This window comes from Rhizoctonia solani, chromosome 5, assembly GCF_016906535.1.
Source record: "Rhizoctonia solani chromosome 5, complete sequence".
NCBI lineage: Eukaryota > Fungi > Basidiomycota > Agaricomycetes > Cantharellales > Ceratobasidiaceae > Rhizoctonia > Rhizoctonia solani.
In genome coordinates, this window is record NC_057374.1 from 1,270,728 (window position 1) to 1,291,243 (window position 20,516).

The following is a 20,516-nucleotide window of genomic DNA, read 5'->3' on the forward strand; positions in this document are numbered from 1 at the left end:
CTGCCCACATCAAATTGCATTGACCATTCGATCCAAACATCGAAAGAAGGAGCGGGGTAGCCCAGAAAAGGAAATAATACAATAGTAATTAGAGCGCATATGATTTTTGTACACCACTCTCAAGATTCACTTAATTGCATATCTTTGGTTTCATCCCGTCAACTGGGTATAGACTGATTCCAGTCGTTTGCGTAGCCGGTCTAGTTCAGCCATAGCCTCTACCGAGCGTCTCATTACGTCCTCCTTTCCAGCAGACTTGGAGGTTGACAATGATTCAAATGCATCTTCAAGGTCTCCCATTTGGTTATTGGTCTCCACGTCTCCCACATCGGGTGCATCCGACTCATGCTCCCTGGCGTGTTCGATCGCTTGCATATCGGGCGGAGCCAACGTTGATAGCTTTAAACGAGACAATCCCTGGACGATCTCGCGCACTTCTACCTCTAGTTGGGCTAGGTGCTGTCGCGTGCACAGTGCAAGTAGCGCATTCGCTTGTCCTCGGAGTACACCGACCTGACGACCGAGCGGTGCACCAGTCGATGCGAACCCATCGTCAAATCCCTCCTGAAGAGCCGATTCTTTTCCTTCCGTTATGCCTTCTCGGTATCCTGCCTACATGACAAAATTTAGGCGGTGGGTATGAAGAAAAAAGTTTGAATTTGGAGCATACGGTGACGAAATCGTTGGAAAGTTTGTTCCATTCCCGATCGGCTATTCCGAGATCGTCGGTTCCTTCGAGCTCCATGCTGGGTGGATTGGTCGTCGGAGAACGCGCAAGGGGGGTGGGTATTTCATACGTACTGTACGCTTTGGGTGGACGTGGGATTTGTGCGCGTGGTCTTTTGGCTGCTGACTGATCGCTGGATGGAACTAAACACTTCCACCCCGGGGATTGGGCGACCACCGGCGAATATTGGAATTACGATTGGTGGTGGCTCTGCACATGGGCATTCAACTCCCCAGCACCCGACTTTGGTATTGCTAGTTCTACTCATTAATCACATAGATGTATGCCTCGATTAGGCTGGAGTCATTGCGGCAAACTCTCAAAGGTTGTGGTGGGAAGTCAATAGTGACCGCAATTCAGACTGACGAGACTTCTATATCTATATGACAAGCCACTGCGTGCTCTGCCCGTACAGCCTCAAAAAATTACATAAGAGCGTATCTCTATGTTGGGACGAGCTCGGGCAAGCAAAAGTCATTAACCCAGGGATCCCGGGCCTTGAAAGTAAACCCACGAAACCTCGAACGATTGGCAAGAGACTCAGTAGTATTTTCACCAGATCCACCAAACGAACCCAAAACAACATTAAATCGTTCACGACAACATCTAATATTGAGAGATTTCAGAGCGAGCTACTTTCTCAGTATTCGGCCTCTTATGATAACATTCAAACTATTCTGCAAAAACTCTTGCTGCGTTCTCAAGTGGGTCCCATGTTAAAAAAAGAGCTGGTTCGCCTAGAATCCTATGGTGTTTCTTCGGTAAAGCGCTCAGTAGCTGAGCGACGAGCCACAAAAGATACGGTGGACTATGCCGTTCGTAAATTGACACAAGTGGACAGAGCAATAGGCGGATTGGAGTGGAATGATATAGATCTATATTTACGGTAGGCAGGTCATTTTTCCGTGTTTTAATCGTAGTTTAATGCGGATGTTTCTAGCTCACAAATATCACAAGCTTCGACGAGTGCAGCCGATTATCTCACGGAAAAGGATGTTTCAGGCAATTGGGCATTATGGGAGGATGGTTGGAAAAGCGGCTGGAATATACCTCCTAAATCAAAAGAGCTCATGAGAGTACATGATCGGATCCTTTTCGAAACGCATGATGCTGTACTATTCGCAAGGGCGGTAGGAATGCATGCTGGTAAAGAAGATCCGCTCGCACGTAAGACTGCGGAAGAATGGGATGGGATAGGATCCAAAGCTATGCACAAATGGAAGAGCGCTTGGGACGAATGTGGGAGGTTTAGTACTCAGTACGTTGCAGAAGTGACGGCGACGGTAATGGCTACGATCGTGGAGCAGCTTCGGGACATAGCTCCAGAACAACTGGTTTTTGGAGACAACGTGAAGGTATGTATATAGTTTTAGCCGGATCCATAGCCTAATAGATCGACCTCTTATATGCGCCCGTCAACAAGTATAAACCCAATCAACAGCGTTCCAAAGCTCGACCGTCCTTACAGGAGTTTATACGTAGCCGCATGCAGGAACACTTTGAAATGGTCGACAGGTTCGGTTTTGGCTCGTTCCAGGAGCTTATTTCAACAGCTGAAGAGGCTATGTGCGAAATTTGGGTGACCAGCCTTGATATCATAGACTGCGATCGTTTTCGACCACAATACACTGGTGTAGATAGATAGATGAACAGTGGACGAGAAAATACCCTAATTCGTACCTTCAGGAAGATTCGTGTTTAGGTCTTAAGTACAGAGTCATATGCAACCAATATGATCCCAGGCCTCTATAACTTAAAACCATTAAGACTTAAGTCTGTCAGAACAAATAACATAAAGGCATGTATTACCGCATACAACCACATAGTTTTTCACGTACAAGTAAACCCGCTTTAAAGTAATTCCCACAAATAGGTTTGTTCCATCCTACCCTACGCAGCTATAGGGGAGCAAGTATCTGATCCCAGAATATGATGTTTATAGACAACCAAGATCAATATCAGTGTGCGTGGGTATGAACAGGAATATAACCTTAAACCAGAAAAACAAGGGAGTGTATGAGCTATGGCCAAGGGTATTAATCTTAGTAAGATGCCGAGTAAATCGGAGGCGATGGCAATAATTCTGAATTCTCTCTTGAAACCCCAGGTAAGTTGGTAGGACCAAATAATTCAGTACCTATCCCAACGGAACTTTGTGCGTCTGCGTTGGTGACGTCGAAGCCTGTATTGATAAGATGCCGACGTTTTTCATTGAGAACGACAGCCGACGGCTCGCTGGTGCTTGTGTCATCGGGAGCGTGGATCGTATTTCTATTGCCTACCAGAATAGGCGGAAGTGAGTAAGGCGTCGGTGTTGGGGGATTGTGGTTTCCAGTGTTGAGAATAACATTGTGTGATCCAGTATAGCTCGATTCTCCCATCGGAACCGGATTGTATTGGGTATAGTGATAACTATCTGCGGGTTCGATTTCAGGTCTCTCTTTGGACCAGCGGTCTCGTCTTTTCCGTATATAGCAAAACCAGATCAGAAGCACCATAGCAACGATGACTGTCATCGGGACAGTAATGGATATAGCGATAACTGCTGGCTTCGCTCTGGGAGAGGGTTTAGCCAAATAGGATTTAGTCAAACTCCTAGAGCTATGGTGAACGAGCTGACTTACAGCCCGTGAGGTAGCCCAGAGGCAGTTGTGGTACTAGAGGTAAAAGTAGCAGCTCCTCCGGGGTACAATGTAGACACCTGTCCTTTCACAGTCGAGGCCACACCTAAACAGTCATCCTTGTACTCCGAGACTTTATATGAGCCCTTAACAGCCGAGTGTCCTGCCGAATCATAGACGGCCACTGTAGGATGAAGTGAATGGAGGGTACGTAGTGCCTGAGCAATCCATACATACACCAGTAGTCCATACCCGCACTCATATCCAGTACAAAGCCCTAACGAATGTTAGAACGAACATTCAACCAGGCGGCGTACTTACTAGCTGGTTCGCCTCAAAACGTATTGTTTTCTGATAAGCAGCCTAATCCAGCAGATCAAGTACCGTCACCTCGAGCAGAATAATTTCCTTACTTTCGGTGTAATCTCTAGTTTATAGGGTGAGGTTCCGTTCTTTATATCGATCAAAACCATCTGGCATTGCTCTGGCTTTCCTGTCACCCCAACATCTAGCGTTGATGGTATCAGAGGATTTTGTATGTTACACCCCGCTCGAGATTCCATTTCTAAGGTTTTTTCGAGTACCTTTTATAATATTGGTAAATCTACTCCCATATCTATGCGAGGTTATAGTAACTTACTCCACCAGTGTAATTGTTCGAGTCAAACATGGAAACCCCAAACGTGAAGCCTAGTGGCAAATTTGCAACCCAGTTTACTTCACCATCTATATCTGGAAGAAAATGCTCTCTAATGGTGCTATTACTATCTTCAAACCTACTCACCCTCATTATTGAATTGAACCCGATAAGGCTGGTATCCTTCAGTGTATAATAAAGCATGATAAGGCGGCGTAGGAAGTGGCGTAGCTCCTTCTTTTCTCTGGTATCTCCAAGTAGCATTAGTACATTGTTGTACACTTCCTGGTAGCTGCAAGATCCATCTGCATAGTCAGCCAGCGCTCCATGATTGTGACCGGGCTCCCAGTCGCAACGACTCACATCAAAGAAGAAATTTGAAGAGTCCCATGGAGGTAATTCACCTGTATACATGGCCCGTTCGTCCAAGCAGGTTCGTGGGGGGGGGGGGTACTTTCTTATAAGAAACCGAAGCTATGTGCTCTCTCAAGTACCTAGATTTCGTATCATCGCCGCGTGGAGCGCTCCCGGCCTAATTACTATATTGAATACATAACCCATGTGCATACGTGATTGGAACATAGCCTGCGTGTTATGCTCTCACGATCGGTATTCACCTTTGGCTTGTCCTTGGTGTTAATAGCCCATTATAGAAATACTAACATTTGGTAGCATTACTTTGTATATCATTATTGGCATCAGTGTACAATTTCATAAAAGGGAGCTTCCATGATGATAGCAAGGTGGCAATGTAAGAATTTATTGCGGCGCCCATAGTTGATACATGCTTATCGGTGATACCATCCTACCGGGGAAGATCAAACAAGGGCGGCTATTCAACGGGCAGATGCGCTGGACATAGTTAGCATGGCCTCACGCTCACCCTGGGCTTTGGTATTCTTTTAGAATTCTGCAGTATAGGTTTTCTGCAATCCCGCACCCTGTAGCCTGGTGTAATTAGCTACTTCGGGGAGACTAAGTTTGAACATATATAGGCGCGATAAGTTGAGTTACTTAGAGTTTCAACGATGATATTATACCGGATATTTCTAGACATGTTGTAGCAAGCTGTAGCAAGCGTTCCCATGACCCTCTACCGAATGTTAACTGAGAACTTAGCATAGGCGTGTCTATGACGTACTATGATTTATGATAATATAATGTGCACGAGACGTGTAGAAATATGCAGGAAAGGGGGGTCAGGGGAGGGGATAGGAAGTCCTAGCGGTCGCGAAGTAGCGAAGGCAGGCCGCGTTATGCTTAGAATTTGAACTCATGACATTGTAGGAGAAACGAGTGCACAATCAAAATAAAAGATTATAGAAATAAATTCGCGACCATAGAGCAGGGCCATGAAAGCCATGGGAGATAAGAGTATCAACATACAAAGGAACTATAAGCTAGTACAACATGCCCATTCGATATTACCAACAAACCCCACAAAGATTAATTGATTATCATAGAACCAGTATTTGACATATTCGAAAGCGTGGCCGTAAGTTGTATTAATGATGACATAACCAAGTTTAAGAACTTGGTCCGCGTCAGTGAAGAATAAGCTGTGCTTCATCAAGAGGACGCTGAATAGGCAGGAGGTGATGGTGCGGGTTCTGACTGTGTCTTTGACGGTCCAGAAAGTAATTCAGGATCAAATGGCTCAGCATTTATTGGGCCGGAACTGTGTGCATCCGGATTGATAAGGTGTCGACGTTTCTCTGAGAGAATCATGCTTGAACGCTCGGCTGTGGGTGCATCTCCGGTGGTATAGATAGTACTCCTGTTCCCTGTTGACGTAGGTGGAGGTGAATACGGGGTTGCAAGCGGAGGACTATAGTATCCGCTGCTCGCATCGCGAAGGGACCCGGTCACGGGGGTTCCCGCTCTGTTAGCATATTGGGCATCAGGGTAGGCGTATGAGGGTTCGATTTCGGCCTTTTCTTCGGAATCGTTCCTTCGACGGTGTCGTTCATAGCAGAACCATATGAGAAGCGCTACCACAAATATGACGGCTACTGGAACAGCAACGGCTATAGCAATTATTGCAGGCCTTTTTCTGAGGTGAAAATTAGTGGGAAACCAGGTGGTTTAGTAAATGAATCGGCTTACAACTGACCAGTATTCGACAGTGAGGAGGTGGATGTAGCTGTCGCAGCTGTGCTCGTGGCAAATGTAGTCGTTCCTCCGGGGTACATCGTTGAGAATCTTCCGGCAGTCACAGTTGATGCTGCCTCCAAACAGGCAGTCTCAGATGTCACAGAAACCTTGTATGACCCCATAACAGCCGAATGTCCTGCAGAATCATAAACTGCCACTGCACGAAGTTAATAGGCGGTGCGGACCCCACAAACGATGCATACATACACCAATAATCGAGACCCGTACTCATATCCAAAACAAACCCCTATTAAACAGCTAGATGAGCGTTCAGCTCGAGATTGATATAACACACAAGCTCACTAAAGGGCTTGTCATAAAGTGTATTGTCTTTTGATGTCGGCCCTAACACGATGGATTAATCACTGCGGCTTCGAGTGTAGAAAGTTACTCACAATGGGCGCAATTTCTAGCTGGTAAGGTGGAGTTCCGTTCTTGATATTGACCCAGGACATCTGACATTGTCCACTAATCGAACGTATATCAACTACACCTAAAGCTGTCTCGCAACATAATAGTACCTTTCTCCTGTTACTTCGACATCTAATGTCGAAGGCTTCAGTGGGTTCGCAAGATTACAACCCGCTCGAGGCGTCATTGATACAGTTCTTTCCAGCATCTTCACGGACTCGGTGAGCTCGATTATGTCTATCGATGCGATCACAATAGCTTACCCCACTAGTATAGTTCTCCACGTCAAACATGGAAACCCCAAACGCAATATCCACAGGGAGATTGGCAATCCAGCCCAATTTCCCGGTCAAATCTGTGGAGGACCATTGAAGCAAATGATGACATGCCGTATGTATCGAACTCACTCGTATTATTGAATTGAATACGGTACGGCTCGTATCCTCCTGCGTAGAATACGGCATGATAGGGTGCTTTGGGCTGGGGATTAGAGGATTCAATACTCTCATAGTCCCAGGTAGCATTAGAGCATCGCGGAATGCTTCCCGGCAGCTGCAAATCCGTCCGCCCGCATAGTCAGCTTCCTATCACATAGGCGCAACTGACACCTCAATCGCAGCCACTTACATCAAAGTAGAAGTTGGACGGATCCCATGGAGGTAGGTTACCAGTGGACATGGTCTGCTTGGTCGGATGAGCTCGAGGGTGCCTACTTCTTATAAGACGGGAATTACATGTTCAGCTGGACCGGGTCCGAGTTATATCCCACAGCCTTGTGGAGGTGCCTGGGACGCTTCCGACACTAGATCTGCAACTCGCAATTCGATCAGAACGTGTCTAGTGCACGGTGTTCCTGGCTATCACTTTAACCTTGGTAAACATTCTATTGTGGGAGCCGTGGCGTTTCTTGGCACCGCTTCATATATTAGATGGTGCGCATTGCGATATAGCGGGGATAGTTTGCGGGTATTATAAACCAAGATATATTGACCAAGATGAGACCAGCTTGGACTACCAATTTAACTTCCCAACAAGAACACCCCATATACGCCACCGCGTGTAAATTTCTTCAAACTCATAGAGGACTATATATGGTCAATTTTTCTTGGCATCTACCTAATTGTGCCTGAATATAAATTGCTAGTACGGTGCACGACAGCTGCCAGAACGTTGGTCAATTTCTTTGAAGAGAAAATATGTAAAAGTCTACACAAATGCAACCGATGAATCCCTTGCTGGTGTGAAAGTCACACTAAAAACCAAAGATCCCGCGCAATTTCCGCGCTCATCTGGTGTTCGATCGGTTCAAAAGCCGCTGGTGCTTGTACAGTTTGCAATTCAGTGGATTTGACCGAACGAGTACCTGCGCAAGTTAAACTTGACGTAAAGTCACCGGAGAGTACGAATACTGGATTCCAGTGTTCTGGACCCAGTGCGGATGGTCCTTGACTAGGTATGGGCAGAAAAACAATGCCTCTCAGTGCGCTAGCTACGAGCCAGAGATACCAAGCCCTTGAACTTCCCACTTATCAGTATGACTACGGCGCTACCGAAGCGTCCGAATCATTATACTCCATCCATCCCGTTCGTCGATTTGCCTGCCACCCTCTGGGTTCCAAAACTTACACAGCAAAGCTCCACATAGATTACACACGCGGATGGGCGTCTTTTCTTGGGCTTGGCACGCGAATCCGAACGCCTGGTCAAATGGACATCTCTGGATCAGGTACCGGGCAACTAAATCGTGGCAAAAGCACATTCCCGATACAACTCACTCCCCTAAACGCTGGGTAGAGGCTCCACAGTATCTACAATATCTGAATAAGGAAACTCAAATATAGATACACCTGTTGACGGCTCGATGGACTTTTTCCACTTTAGTGATGAAAGTGGAACTATACATGCGTGACATGGAGTAACGCAAGCCACCCAATCCACCTAACTTTATTAGAATAAGCAAGTAATCCAGTGGGTTTTGCCAATCGAGAAGCCCAACCGATCATGTACATATTTACTTTAACACAACGATGCCTGGAGCCAACATAACCGAATATACATCCATAAGTTAGAATCAACGATGACATGAATAAAACCTTATTCTCAACCATGGGACTAGAAATATCACAGTAAAAAAATCATGATGAAGAGGCTGAATACGCAGGAGGCGACGGTAATTCTGACTGCATCCTTGAAGGTCCGGAAAGCGAGTTAGGATCGAACGGTTCAGCATTTATTGGTCCTAAGGTGTGTGCGTCTGGATTTATAAGATGTCGTCGTTTCTCTGAAAGAGCCATGCTTGAGCGGATAGTGTTAGTATCCCAAGTGAATAGATAGTGTTCCTGTTGTCTGCCCCCGTTGCGGAAAGTGAATAGGGACTTGCAAGTGGAGGGCTACAATCCATTACTCGAGCCACCATGATGTGATCCTGCGAAAGTGAGGGAGGTTCCTGTTGTTGGGACTGGCGTATATTGAATTCCAGGATAGTATACTGGCTCGATATCGGGCTTTTCTTCGAGTTCATTTCCTCGGCGGTGTCGCTTATAGCAGAAAAATATGAGTAGTGCTATAATGATGATTGAAACTATCGGAACAGCGACTGCCACGCCAATTATTGCAGGGACCGCTCTGATATGAAAGTCAATACATGGGACATCAAGTGCTATGGTAAATGATCCGGCTTACAGTCCGTTTGATGGCATAGAAGTAGCTGTTGCAGTCGCACTGGTGGTAAAGGTAGTCGTTCCTCCGGGGTACATCGTTGAAAACCTTCCGGCGGTTACGGTTGATGCTGCCTCCAAACAGGCAGTCTCAGATGTCACAGAAACTTTGCGTGACCCAACAACGGCCGAGTGCCCCGCGAATCATACGCCACCACTTTATGAACAGGTCAATCGGGAACTTGAGGTGAGTAATAAACGCATATATACGTACGCCAATAATCAAGGCCCGCCCCCATATCTAGAACAAAACCCTAATAGGAATTCGAATAAGTACTACTTAGTTTTGGATAAGCACATTAAGGAAAATACTCACCAAAGGGCTTGTCAGAAAGTGTATTGTCTTTTGATGTCGGCCCTAATATGACAGATCAATTGCTGGGACTTTGGTCATATTAGCAAACAGCTGCTCACAAGGGGTGCAATCTCTAGTCTGTACGGCGGTGTACCATTCTTGATGTTGATCCAGGACATCTGGCACTGCCCACTAATCTAAAGTGAGCCACTTATCAAGTTGGCTGGTTTTATTACAACATTACCTATCTCCTGTTACTTCAACGTCAAGTGTCGAAGGCGTGAGAGGGTTTGTCACATTACACCCTGGTTGGGGCGTAAACGTCGTGGTTCTTTCCAGCATCTTTCAGAGACTCAATGAGCCCAATCACAGACCAAGATGTAATTAAGAGAACTTACGCCACTAGTGTAGTCCTCCGAGTCGAACATGGAAGATCCGAATGCAATACCCTCTGGTAAATTTGCAGTCCAGTTTAATTTCCCAGTCAGGTCTATACCGAGGCGTTCATCGAATTGCGATACCAAACTTGTCTATCGAACCACTTACCCCTATTGTGGAATTGTACGCGATAAGGCTCGTATCCTCCGGCATAGAACACACCATGATAAGGTGCTTTGGGTAGGGGGTTCGCGGTGTTAATACTCCAATATTCCCAAGTAGCATTAGAACATTGTGGGATAGTTCCGGCAACTGCAAGTGCGTTTGTCTGCATAGTTAGCCCTCCGTTCTACACTCAAGCTGCTGCTGCGACCAAGGCCTTGATTGACTCACATCAAAGTAGAAGTTCGATGGGTCCCACGGAGGGTTTCTCGCGGACATGGTTCAACCGTTTGAACAACTCGAGGGTGCCTGTTGCTTATAAGCACCAAACTCACACACTCCGTTGGGTGTTTAATCTAGACTTCATTGCCTCGTGACAGTTCCTGGGCTACGTTGCTTTACCTGAAATTCATTGCAGCGTGTCCAATTCGGTATGGCTGTGGACAGCAATGTCCTGGAATGTCATTTTGATCTAACCGTATCCGCTATAGGACCTCTCCGTTTATGGCGTGGCTTCACATACCGGACGGTGCTGATTATGAGGTCATGGCGGCGTAAGAAGTATACGCAGCAAGCAGTGAAGTGTCATGGGCTTGGCCATGTCGGTTGCTTGATCAAAGGGACATGTATGCACTGCATGCAGCACTCTTAAACTCAATTGCCCCCTGTGCTGCGCAAGTCGTGACCCTTTGTTTTTACAGTGACAGTCTACCGCAGCGCACCAACCCAATATACCACCGCCAGACCTTGTATATGCGTATCGACGTGACAGTATAACCTTTCACAATAACTCTAAGAAAATAAACCCGCTAAGCTTTACAATTCCCATACAATAGGTGTGATCGCTAGTCAATCTCGAACAGAAAGAGTAGCACCCTGCAGTACGATGCCACAGCTCAAGGCACACCAAACCCCCTTAATAAACAGACAATTCCCACCATCACTATAACTGACCATCGGAGCGCCTACGCCCCCTGCGCCTCGCCCCACTCGCTTTATCGATTTTCTGGGCACTCTGGATTCAGAAAGCAATTCAGCGGGAACTAGATACGGTTAAGGCCGCGCTCGGGCTTGGCATATTAGGCCGAGCCCCTCATCTTGCACAGAGATTTCGGAATCAGGGTCGATCGGTGCCGAGGGTTTCTCGGTTTTGGCAAATCCCACCCCCCCTTTGAATAGAGTTACACAGGCCCGCGTACATAACCCTGTATTGAATAAAAGTGCTACCCCTTGGTCTTTGTTGTCCTCCTCGACATGGTGCCAAAATGTCCCAGGCCCCAGCGCTCCAGGTCCGTCAAACGATTGAGACATGTTGACACCTCAATCAGTATTCGGAAAGTATGACAATACAACTTGTTTTTGTGTATATGCGGCGCGATAGCTGCGTGAAATATATATGATAGATCGAAAGTATGATTCTCAAAGGCGGAGAATACAAGGTGGTAGCTCCAAGTCGACCCAATCTCGACGCGGGAACGATATCATTTTATCACCAATGAACACTGCCACCAACTCAATGTGGAGCTATGTGTACGTCAACGTCCGAGACAACTTGTAATTTATGCCTTGGGTGAATGTCTCTTGGACTAGTGCTTACATAAGTAGCATTTCTTATCCGGCACGGCACGTCTAAGAAAAGGATAATTGACCACCTCGGTCAAAATTTGAGAATCACTGGGTGTATGCGGACATGGGGTTGGAGTTGGAAATGATCAAAGCTCTGCCTGTGCCGCATGGAGATCAAGATTCGCCGGGCACGGCTTCGCGAACCTGCTGCGTGCGATTGTTGGATGCGGGATTTGCTATGAACCCATCAATTTTTGGATCACAGACCAAGGAACTGACCAATTAACAAGCAGGCCTAGGGAGAAGTTCGCGTTGGGTATAAGATATAGGTAAGAAAAGACAAAAAGGGCATATCGAGAAAGTGTAGTAAACGAATAAAACCTAAATTTCATGGCATAGCAAGTTCCCCTTAATCTTACTCGTCCTCTTCAAGATCGACGCCTCGATTACTATAGTAGTTTATCAACCAAGCCTTTGCCGATTCGTAGTCCTTTTCCAGCCTCGGCATGAGAAGTTCGATGCGACGTAATGCTTGGGGTTCGGTGAGATCGACACCCTTGATCTCGTCTCGCTTGTGGCCGTAATGTTGGATATGCTCGCAAGACTCTTGGACTTTTTTCACCCCGAGCGCCGCAGATGAACCTTTCAAAAAGTGACCTTTGGACGAGAGAGTCGCGAAGTCCTTTTGGTTTCTATCCACGATCATGATCAATCGGGCATTAGATCACCCAAGTGTAAAAAAAAAAAAAGATAATGGGATTGTTACGCACAGGGCATCGTTCAGCTCTCCGAGTGTCGTGATAGCTTGCTTGAAATAATCGCGGACAATATCACTGGAAAATTCGCAATCATCCTCTTCATCCATCTCGGTTATTTGGTTGAACACGCTTTCGTCAATGTCCAATGTCTCGATGGCCTGTGTACAAATCATATGTAAACCCTGACTATCGTTGCCCTAACTTGTGAGATGACACACATCGGGTATAGATTCGTTGAGGGCGGCAGAAGACTTGTCTTTGCTCTTGTCTTTGTCCTTGCCCTTTTCTGCACCTTGCCATCTTCTGATTCTTGGGAGTTGGCTTGGGTGGAGATGGGTGCCGGAGTGGCCGCTTGGCTTCTCGGCGTGGCTGGCTTGACAGAGCCGGCACGGGCGGCGGCAGGACTAGCTGGAGTGGCGGCAGCAGAGGCAGGCACAGGGACCGGAGAGGCAGCGACAGCAGGAGGAGAGGTGGGTGGAGGCGGACTGGTGAAGCGGCGTGCAGCCGAGGGCGAGGTAGGAGCAGACATCGTCAGTCAGAGTCAAGAAGGAAGGAAGAGAAAGAGAAAGAGGAAAAGGTCCGGGTTGCTGTAGATCCGGGATCCAGAGCCGGCGGGTAATAGGGTGGGAAGAGGGTCGAAACTCGACATGTGCGGTCCCGCTTTCGGAAATATGACGTCGGCTCGCGTGTCCCATTGGGTCTTGCCCTTTGTTTCTATTCTCTCCCCCTCATCTAGTTACCACCTCACTTTCCACCGCTGTGCCTGTCTCTGCACGACACATCCTCTTCTCACGTATCTCCGTATACGGACTCCCTTCGAACCCCTTGTCCTACCTCCATGTCCATGACGTTCATCGATCGATTTAGACTTGAGTGTCCATCCGTCATATCTCCGACAAGCGCCCGGCGGTAACCTCAGCTAAGCCCCTATTAGTCCTTGTAATTATTTCAGCTTTCCTCGATCACCTGCGACGCGATCGCCATGAGACCAGTTGCGTTTTTCGTGCTGTGCGCCGCCTTTACGCAGGGTACTGTTGGTGTTAGTATAGGCTGGCCTTGGAGAAATAGTGGTACGTTGCTTGTTGCTTGTTGCTCGGGCGGGACCGTGTGGGGCGGCTAATGGGCTGGATACAGATACCCAGCAGCGACTTGGCAACGATCCGCCATCTGGTTGGCACGACCCTGCAGACGGTGGTGGACGAATGCTTGACGTATGTTTCGACAAGGTTATTATACCGCTGAACCAAACTCTTACGTTGTTCCATTGAATTCTAGTACTCCACTATCTATTACGGCGAACCATTGAATGTTATTATCAGCGGCAATTCACACCCTGACGTTCTTACGCACCAAGGACTGCATAAATATGCAAAGTACCACATTTCAGTCATGTATTGACAAGATAGGGGCTAAAGTGAGCTCTTTCAGATCTATAGGTTTTTCAGAGGAATGTCTAGGTCTTCACTTGGGAGACTTGCATTCCGCCGACCTGGGCGACGGAGAAGGTCGCAAATACGAGCAATTCCTAGGTACGTTTTCCCTACTCCTGTCGATATACTAGCCCCCCGCTTGTTCCAGACAGCCCCACATGGCACTAACAAAATCCCGCTTATCACGGCTACAGCTCGCCAGCACTACTTTCCGATATGGGGCACGTGTTGGGAATCACTGGCGGGCGGAAACCATTTCCGTGCGTGGCAGCAAAAAGATACCAAGGCGTGGTTCCTGGCGTACGTTTTGACCTTGTTCGGTTTGGATGGATACTAATTTGAGTTATCTGCCGTCATATTGCGTCGATTTCGACACGTTATTATGACAGTGTCTCAAAGGAAAAGGTACGCCCCACTCTTATCTTTTTTTTTCTTTCAACGAGATTGACACGGGGAACAACAGTATGTAGGAGAACATCACCAAATTATCGATGATGGATATAATATTGGAAGAGACTACCTCGTTTCGCGCGCACTTCGCAAAGGGGCGCGCGTCGAATGGAGGGAAGACTTGTTGAAAGAAGGTAACGAGGGTACGTTTGTAGATCCCCCACCCGAGGCACCCTTATTTGACTCGCTGCCTGTGCAGAAATCAATCATGGGATCGCCCAAGACGGACGGGTGGCAGTTTTGACCGTTGACTACGCCCTTTGACGACTCATTGCAGAATATACCCTTCGCCACATCTAGATGATTGAACCCCCTAATGTATGAAATATCCATGTATGCGCCATGTATGTATGTATTTATCACAGTACACGGAATGAAACTGTACAGAACAGAAAAAGCGGACTTCCTTAAACCGTCGTCTAATTAGAACGAGAAACTCCCGGACAGAATCAGAACCAGAATCGAGTAGATTTGGACCAAGCTAGCGGGTTACACAAGATTAAACAATAACTCAACTTTTTCCCGGGAAGATAACTGTACAACCTAGAACGATAAAACAGCGATAAAGGATCCAACAACAAGACACAAGAAAAAGAGCAAGTGGTAGGGAACGAAGGAGAGTCAGGGGAGGGGGTCAAGATATTAATGTAATATCCTACGATACCGATCATCGAAATAAAGTCAAAGAGTGGTGGAATCAAAACCAAAAAAAAGAAGAATCCAAGAAACGAACGAAGAGAGTATCCAGCACCCACTAATGTCACTTGTACAACTACACGAACAAAAAAACAAAAGCAAGACAAAGAGCACTCCCCGCGGATACAACAGCTATCGAGCAACCTTGTCCCTAAGCTCAGCACTCTTGAGTTTGACTCGAAGCATTTCAAGTCGAGTCTCGTATCGGTGCGCAACTTGAGCCCGTCTCCGCCGGATGTCCTCCATTTCCTTATGAAGCTGAACCGTTTCCGGATCATCCGCGTCGACGTCCGCCGCCACTAAACCGTGTCCTTCCTCGTGTACGGTCGGAGGCTGAGGACTGCGCGAACGGATGCTCCCTCCGTTGTTGGATAGCGATAGCGAGCGAGCCTTGTTGTTTGGGCCTAGTGTGCCAGGCACAGGGGCAGCAATGTGCAATGATGAACTGGAGCCTTTTCCCCCTACCCGCGCTGTCCGCCGTCTCGTTGAAGCCGATGGAGAGCCATAGCCGTATCCGTCCGCTGGCATCAGTCCCATCTCGCTTGGATGGTTGACGTGCGTCCATCCTAAACCAGCCCCGCTTGACACACCTCCCACGCCTGCCATTCCCATCGCTCCGCCCGCACCGCGGTACTTGGTCAGCACGGTGAGCTCCAAGCCGTTGAACGCATCGAGCATTTTTCGACCTTCCCGCTCGGTGCGCGCCATTGCCTCCCTCAGTTCCGCCGGGGACTTGTCATCGTACTCGCTTAAATCGGCGCTCATGCTCATTTCGCTCTCGGTCTTGCTTCGCACTTCTGAGTCTACTCCGCTTCCGTATCCATGCGTGTGCCCATGGCGATGATACGAACTGGGCGGAGTCGCGTACGAGCGGGACGTCAACCCTGATCTACCTGTCCGTCTCGAAGACAACGATGGCGCCTTGGCTCCTCCCACGCCCGCACTTCTCAAACTCGGATTTGAGCCACGGGGATAAGCGGCGGTGGAAGACGTCATCGAGAACATGGATGCGCTGTCGGGTGAGTCTGGGCGTGAATAGGACGAGTCGGGGTCTTGGGTGAAGTCCTTGGACGAACGCCGTTGCTTGGTTCCTCGTCTGAGAAGACCGGTGACTGCTGTGGCGACCGTAGATGCTCGGGAAGTTGTTGATCGGATGGAGCGTGAGCCGGCGGGAGTGTGGGGCCTGGATGTGGACATGGTCATGGAAGGGGGGCGGGGGCAAGGTGGAAGTTGGAGTCTGGACGGCCCAAGGAATGTCGTTTGGTAGCGTTCACTGTTGATGTCGAAGGGTCTTTTTTGTTGCCTATTCGAACATGGTGTGTCTCGCGGGTGGGTGAGAGGCGGCCTGAAAGCGTTCAAACAAACTAGCCCGCAGGTCTCGATAGGTCTCATCGCTTGTGTGAATGTGTAAATATAGCTGTTCAAGTTGTGCGAGTTTAAGACGCTCACTCGATCATCCCCTCGGCATGGGACCTCATCAACTCGTTCAATCGCTCGGCCATAGTTTTTCTAAATGGGAATCCATGAGCCTTGGGCGTTTTGGGGATGACAAAGGTTGGTAAGCTCACGTTACACCATCCACCACTGTCGAACGGTGCGACTCGGACTCGGCGGGAGCGGTCGCAGATCGGCGTAAATGGTCGACGCGGACGGTAACCTCGGCATCCGGATCCTCTTTGGGAACGTCAGGTGCTGGCTTTGATTTCGATTTGTTGTACTAATGAATCCAGGTCCCTGTGAGCACGAGGCAGAAATGAAGTGAAATAATCCCACACACGCACCCATTTCGACTTTATGACTGCCACCGGCGACGTAGTAATCGCATCCCGACTCTTCTCCTTTTCATGCCGCGACCTGACCGGCGAATGTTCCGTGCTCTTTCGACTCGAGAAGAATCCCATCATGATCGCACGCCCACCCACTCAGGAAAGAGACAAGAGGCCGCAAAAATACAGTCCAACAAAAATAAAAACGAAAACGAAAAAGGAGATGGCAAGCGAGAGTTTTGAGTAGGAATGGCAGGGCAAGGTCGGATTTAGAGCTTCAGAATCATACAGACGATAGAAGGGATCGGTTCAGGCCGGGCGGTCGTCGCTCACTACGAATACCTCAGGGCTACCCCATAATTACCAATTCCTGAACAGTTGACCCTGTTCGGCGGTTACACGGTCAAACAACCCGCCCTCGCCACCTCTTCAGGCGTTATATTTATCAATTCCAGTGCTACTGGAGTGTTGATCTTCAAGTCTGCCTGTCAAACTACGTTCCTCCCCATTCAACTTTCAGTTCAACAAACGCGTAAGTAGGTATTCAGTACACGTACAGAAGAGTAATATGCCAACTCCCTTTCTCCTTTCGATTCCGGCGGTACTTCTAGTCCATCAACAATGTCGGGGTCAAATCAAACTCAGGGGGGGTAAATACCCGATCGGGAATATGTGCACTTTGACCTGGGCGGGGCACGTACCCTAGAAGTCGCCCACGGGAGAATCAGCACGTGGAAGTATGAAAACATCTGTCTGATTCGGGACCGACAAATCGCACAATCACCATTTAATGTTCGACGAACGTGATGTTAATTAGCTGGTAGGGCTGAAAACTTGATGACCCTACTGATATTGTTCGTCTCACTCGATCGACCTGTTCTCTGTTAAAGCGAATGTGGACGAGCACAAACGTACAATAAATCTTAAAGGTTATCGCACACGACCCTATCCCAAACCGATTCTCCTCATAGCCATCTTGGGAATCATTCAGTCGACTGCTGCGCAACGTATCTCTACTGAAAAGGGTTCTAAGAATGTGCACTTCTATTTGATGAATATAAACTCCCCACATGGTGGTTGTTATTCATACTACAGAAGCAGGGTTCTGAATCTAGTTCAGGTGGCTGTTGTACCAGACTGTGGCTCACGCGTGTGTACATGGTTTTATAATCTAAGTTCGAGGAACTTAAAGGAGAGTCATTTGTATAGAGGAATCCTATATGTAGCCATCAACTTCGGTGTTAATCTACACGTCTCAGGTAAGGCACTGCTGAATTTCCATCCTTTTGAACCAGCTATGACAACAAGTCCCCCCCCCTCCCAGTGTATAACTCGAGGGTCAGTAAACTTATCAACCAACGTATAAATATCTCGTGCAAACGCTGTATGCCACCGGGTTCGCAAGGACCTACCAGACTTGAAGGAGTCATGGGACCTCACCCCTCCACTATAACGTTTCATTTTACTTACTGATATCACAAGTTATTGACTTACATTTAGGACTACATATCATGTGCACACCGCGGTTATATATGACAATATCTATGGTACCTGTCGGAAATAAGAGTAGAATGCAATATAAGAGCCAACAATCCAAGGCCCAAGGAACAAATGATGACAGTCAAGCGGTTCGGGCGTGAGTTTACATCGGGGGTCACTTTCCTCTTAGTTAGTCTATTCTGTTAGGAATCTGCCGTAGTCACATAAATTCAATTAATTTTGGCTACAACCCTGAGGAGGTAGTCAACCATGTACGAGAGGAAGGGGCACCGAATCGGCACAGAGAACGACAAGAGAAACAAAGTGCAAATTAAGAGACAAATATATGTATTTGTTTATTTTGCTAACAATGCTGTTTCAACCGCTCAAAGCACGATAAGGTTGTCTTATTGTAACCACAAACCTTTACCGGGGTGCCCAAAATCAAGGATGGGTGATTGTCAATCTAGTACCGAGTCGATTGATCTATGCATTTTTGAACATACTTCTCAGCCTCTTACACTATCCATTGCTATACTAATCTTTCTAAGTGTGTACAAAGGGAAAGATTGTGACCTCTTATTCTTTTGCTAACTGTATGCGGCTTATGGTCAGAAACCGGGTACATGTATGCGTGCCCAACAGAAATACCAATTGGGGCTAACTCTTACCTCCGAACATTCCAATACTTTCGCAGCTCTGCTAGCAGATTCGAATTAAAAGCGTGAAAGCAAATATATTGTCAAACAGGGTTGATAGAGGTGCAATAAGTATACGAAATATCTATGTATCTATAGGTCCTTGATCTTGGCCTTTTCTTTTTCAGCGATCACTCGCTTAGCATGGACCTCTGTACGATTTGTTAGTGATAATATTTCAAATGGCCATTATGCCATACCTTGTCGTTTTACCCAAGCTTCAATGGAGATACCCACGAACACAATAAAGGCACCTGCCCATTGGCCCAGTGTGAGTAGGTGATTGTAAACCACGACCGAGAGATCATGGTGAACAATTTACGGGTCAATGTGATCGTCCTATGATAGTAGTTTAGTTTATATTTAGCACAGCTTTGTTTGACCGAACATACACTAGTGTAAGTGATCCAAAGTGTTGCAGAGTTTCAAAGATGAATAGCTGGCCGATAGCGCCAGTAAATGCGAATTGAACGAGCGGATGAAAGCTACGAGGGTGGGTGCGTATATAGTCTATGGCGGAGGCCCATTCGGCAACACCTCCCTGACCGGGATGAATTGTTGGGATATGAGGCAGGGGTGCGAACATCAAGAAAGTGGTGATGAGCGTAGAGAACGTGTTGATCCAGAACATCATTTGTTGGCCTGAGATCTTGTAGCGGCTGAAGATTTCATCCTGAGTAGAGTTGACAGCTCCATCTAAGAGTAGGTTGATGAGTAAAAGGAAAAGCCCGAACAAGCTCGACTCGGCTGCGCCTTTATGCTTGGTGGGAGAATTGCTCATGTACATGAAGATGGTGATTCCGGCAGTCACGGTCGCGACCACGAGGTACTTGTAGGGTGCAAACTTGCGTCGGTAAAGCACCACGTTCATAAGCATCACAGGAACGAGTTTGCAAGACTTCCCTAAGACCATGGTGGGGTAAGAAATGTGGCCAAGAGCAGCAAAGCCAAAAGGAGCAGCGCAGGTAATCAGTACAGCGCATTGAAGGAAACGCCCCAGCAAGACGCGTTTTGGGACATCCACAACCTTTGGAGATGCGTGTCCATTTGCTTTTGCAACTCCGTTAGACTTGGCTGAACCGTTTTGCTGGAGAGATGTCTGGGAGCCGAGTCCGAGCATCTGGGTGAATGTTTGGCCAGATTTACGAGTAATAATTATGTATAAGAGCGCTGATATAGCACTGGCTAGACTCTGGGCCGTATTCATTAAAAGAACGGACCGGAAGCGTTCTGGTTCTCCACCATGAATATGAGGAAACGGGGTAGAAACTGCATAGAAATTAGAAAATGCATTTCAGTCCAACGTGCTTAATGCTCACGTCGTTCTTGTGCAACGCCCCAGATCTTGAGAAGCAAGGTGTGTTAATATAAGGAATCATGCCGCGTGGTATATGTACTTACTAGGAACATTGAATAGACGCCGGCTACGCAAAGAGCCAGCCTAAAACAATGTCAGTAGGCGACTGGTCCCAAGAAAATGGTGGAAATACCTTAAAACAGACATGTTGGGCAACAAGCGGAGTTCAGTTAGCTGTGAGAGAGCTCAGAAGGAATCCCAGTTAATTTATATA

General features: G+C 47.5%; 10 protein-coding genes across 10 annotated transcripts; 2 read left to right on the forward strand and 8 right to left on the reverse strand.

Annotated features, from left to right (window-relative positions):
- Window positions 1-150: 150 nt before the first annotated feature.
- On the reverse strand, window positions 151-745 carry RhiXN_09216 (uncharacterized protein; the record flags this gene model as incomplete). The annotated part of the gene is made up of 2 exons (XM_043329032.1): window positions 151-612; window positions 671-745. The coding sequence occupies 2 exons, from the start codon at window positions 743-745 to the stop codon at window positions 151-153; spliced, it is 537 nt and encodes a 178-aa protein (XP_043180478.1).
- Window positions 746-1,440: 695 nt separating this feature from the next.
- On the forward strand, window positions 1,441-2,372 carry RhiXN_09217 (uncharacterized protein; the record flags this gene model as incomplete). Its single annotated transcript, XM_043329033.1, has 3 exons — window positions 1,441-1,613; window positions 1,668-2,082; window positions 2,121-2,372. 3 exons carry the CDS (start codon window positions 1,441-1,443, stop codon window positions 2,370-2,372), a joined length of 840 nt encoding a protein of 279 aa, XP_043180479.1.
- Window positions 2,373-2,769: 397 nt separating this feature from the next.
- RhiXN_09218 (uncharacterized protein) lies at window positions 2,770-4,249 on the reverse strand (the record flags this gene model as incomplete). Its single annotated transcript, XM_043329034.1, has 7 exons — window positions 2,770-3,283; window positions 3,352-3,532; window positions 3,586-3,625; window positions 3,670-3,711; window positions 3,762-3,932; window positions 3,989-4,074; window positions 4,129-4,249. The coding sequence occupies 7 exons, from the start codon at window positions 4,247-4,249 to the stop codon at window positions 2,770-2,772; spliced, it is 1,155 nt and encodes a 384-aa protein (XP_043180480.1).
- A 1,305-nt stretch (window positions 4,250-5,554) lies between these two features.
- On the reverse strand, window positions 5,555-7,228 carry RhiXN_09219 (Transmembrane alpha-helix domain; the record flags this gene model as incomplete). The annotated part of the gene is made up of 9 exons (XM_043329035.1): window positions 5,555-6,038; window positions 6,092-6,296; window positions 6,347-6,386; window positions 6,443-6,484; window positions 6,535-6,607; window positions 6,661-6,758; window positions 6,814-6,905; window positions 6,958-7,102; window positions 7,178-7,228. The coding sequence occupies 9 exons, from the start codon at window positions 7,226-7,228 to the stop codon at window positions 5,555-5,557; spliced, it is 1,230 nt and encodes a 409-aa protein (XP_043180481.1).
- A 1,712-nt stretch (window positions 7,229-8,940) lies between these two features.
- On the reverse strand, window positions 8,941-10,381 carry RhiXN_09220 (Transmembrane alpha-helix domain; the record flags this gene model as incomplete). The annotated part of the gene is made up of 10 exons (XM_043329036.1): window positions 8,941-9,175; window positions 9,233-9,338; window positions 9,391-9,424; window positions 9,482-9,508; window positions 9,584-9,625; window positions 9,682-9,754; window positions 9,807-9,904; window positions 9,961-10,052; window positions 10,109-10,268; window positions 10,334-10,381. The coding sequence occupies 10 exons, from the start codon at window positions 10,379-10,381 to the stop codon at window positions 8,941-8,943; spliced, it is 915 nt and encodes a 304-aa protein (XP_043180482.1).
- A 1,702-nt stretch (window positions 10,382-12,083) lies between these two features.
- RhiXN_09221 (multistep phosphorelay regulator 1) lies at window positions 12,084-12,955 on the reverse strand (the record flags this gene model as incomplete). Its single annotated transcript, XM_043329037.1, has 3 exons — window positions 12,084-12,360; window positions 12,439-12,584; window positions 12,719-12,955. The coding sequence occupies 3 exons, from the start codon at window positions 12,953-12,955 to the stop codon at window positions 12,084-12,086; spliced, it is 660 nt and encodes a 219-aa protein (XP_043180483.1).
- A 453-nt stretch (window positions 12,956-13,408) lies between these two features.
- RhiXN_09222 (uncharacterized protein) lies at window positions 13,409-14,570 on the forward strand (the record flags this gene model as incomplete). The annotated part of the gene is made up of 8 exons (XM_043329038.1): window positions 13,409-13,496; window positions 13,561-13,637; window positions 13,702-13,799; window positions 13,855-13,955; window positions 14,051-14,156; window positions 14,246-14,261; window positions 14,320-14,449; window positions 14,506-14,570. The coding sequence occupies 8 exons, from the start codon at window positions 13,409-13,411 to the stop codon at window positions 14,568-14,570; spliced, it is 681 nt and encodes a 226-aa protein (XP_043180484.1).
- Window positions 14,571-15,134: 564 nt separating this feature from the next.
- Window positions 15,135-16,199, reverse strand: RhiXN_09223 (uncharacterized protein; the record flags this gene model as incomplete). The annotated part of the gene is made up of 1 exon (XM_043329039.1): window positions 15,135-16,199. The coding sequence occupies one exon, from the start codon at window positions 16,197-16,199 to the stop codon at window positions 15,135-15,137; it is 1,065 nt and encodes a 354-aa protein (XP_043180485.1).
- A 106-nt stretch (window positions 16,200-16,305) lies between these two features.
- RhiXN_09224 (uncharacterized protein) lies at window positions 16,306-16,906 on the reverse strand (the record flags this gene model as incomplete). The annotated part of the gene is made up of 4 exons (XM_043329040.1): window positions 16,306-16,396; window positions 16,452-16,511; window positions 16,571-16,719; window positions 16,784-16,906. The coding sequence occupies 4 exons, from the start codon at window positions 16,904-16,906 to the stop codon at window positions 16,306-16,308; spliced, it is 423 nt and encodes a 140-aa protein (XP_043180486.1).
- A 2,132-nt stretch (window positions 16,907-19,038) lies between these two features.
- On the reverse strand, window positions 19,039-20,449 carry RhiXN_09225 (UDP-galactose transporter; the record flags this gene model as incomplete). Its single annotated transcript, XM_043329041.1, has 7 exons — window positions 19,039-19,097; window positions 19,146-19,199; window positions 19,268-19,284; window positions 19,338-20,214; window positions 20,265-20,289; window positions 20,347-20,386; window positions 20,436-20,449. The coding sequence occupies 7 exons, from the start codon at window positions 20,447-20,449 to the stop codon at window positions 19,039-19,041; spliced, it is 1,086 nt and encodes a 361-aa protein (XP_043180487.1).
- Between the last annotated feature and the right edge of the window lie 67 nt (window positions 20,450-20,516).